At 43.3% G+C, this 1571-nt stretch overlaps 1 protein-coding gene across 1 annotated transcript; it reads left to right on the forward strand.

Annotated features, from left to right (window-relative positions):
- Window positions 1-664: 664 nt before the first annotated feature.
- Pmar_PMAR027011 (Cystinosin, putative) lies at window positions 665-1571 on the forward strand (the record flags this gene model as incomplete). Its single annotated transcript, XM_002777599.1, has 1 exon — window positions 665-1571. A coding segment is annotated over one exon (907 nt), but the record flags the coding sequence as incomplete, so codon positions are not given.

Here is a 1571-nt window from a genome sequence, read left to right on the forward strand (position 1 = left end):
TAGGATCGGGCGAAGATGCTCCGCTCCGCTAGAACTTTGTGACATGCTTAGCATTTTGTATATTCAATACTTTGTATCCTTGATGATTTGATTGATAGCCTTGATGTCAAGTAAGTAATATTCTCACTCTAACTATTAAAGTATTCACGGTAGCACAGGAGAGTAGGCGGACTTCGTTCTCCGGTATCTCACTGATAACAGTGATTTGGGAGCCTGAGTTTCCGATATTAAAATTGGACGTGTCAAAGCCTTTCTTGGGAACCAGGCAAACTCCGCCTGAAAATTTTTCAGGCGTTCTCGTAGGCTTTTCTCAACTTGGGACGGTTGCGGTTTACTGCTTCAGTGAGGCTCGGCCTGATGCATTTACCCCGAAGGATTCGGAATAATTTTGGTGGGTTTATGGTTGCAATCTCGAGTGTTATGCGATAGACTTGTGAAGAATGTATACAGAGAGTTCACTATGAGCTCTAATGAACCATCTAAATTTCCATTTCATTATCGATGAATTCGAACTAGGAACTATTTTGAAGTTCTTAATCGACTCTGGAACATATACTAAATTACAAGATGGAGTTTGGAACCGGAATCGGTTCGTTGATTGATCTTTTACGACGGGACCAAAACCACTCTGTAAGGTTGCCACACTTTCCTGTTTTCCTCCTCTATGTCAAGTAGTGGCAATGTCACCGCAATTGATGAGAAGGTAACTGAGTCGCCGAGTGACTCCGCTGACACCTCTCTGCTCGGGCCGTGGTTGACATTACCTATCTTATCACAATGCTGTGGGGTGGCGTATCTTTTCGCTTGGTCGGCTATGTATTACCCCCAATTATACCTCAACTACAAGCGGAAATCTGTGCAGGGATTCTCTCTCGATTTGTGGTTGTACAATCTCTCTGGTTTCCTCGGGTATGCTGTATACAACTGCTACCGAGCATACATGCAGATGGCATTCGACTTGCCTAGAGCAGTGAAAACTCATGATGTTGTTTTTTCTGTGCATGGGCTAATTTGTAACATCCTCATTGGTCTCCAGATCTACTTTTATGAGAGGGGTGGTCAGATGATATCGAAGTGGACTTGGGTGTTTGTTATTATTGCGTGTGCTGTTTTTTTATATCTGTCCTTCTTGGCCTGGTTGCAGTTGTTACCTTGGGATTCCCTCATGAACACTGACGGCTCAACAGCATTGATTACACCTATTCAGTTCTTGGGCACTATCAAAGTCATTATAACCTTCGTTAAATATATACCGCAGATTATAATGAATCATCGTCGAAAGTCAACAGCAGGTTTAGCGATTCAAGTTCCGATGATGGACATTGCTGGAGCTCTCTTCAGTGGTCTTCAGAATATACTAGATGCGATCTATCAAAGTGATATACACATCGTAACTGGAAATCTGCCTAAGATGCTTATAGGGACCGCAAGTTCTCTCTATGGCTTCATAATTCTCTTCCAACATTATGTGCTATACCGAGCATCGAGTCGTTATGAGCCGGTATCTGAGGTTGAACTGGGGTCCTTGGACAAGCAAGGTCGACCAGCAGTCAAAGTCTATCAGGGACCTC

The sequence above is a fragment of the Perkinsus marinus genome (genome assembly GCF_000006405.1).
Source record: "Perkinsus marinus ATCC 50983 genomic scaffold scf_1104296951262, whole genome shotgun sequence".
Taxonomy (NCBI): domain Eukaryota; phylum Perkinsozoa; order Perkinsida; family Perkinsidae; genus Perkinsus; species Perkinsus marinus.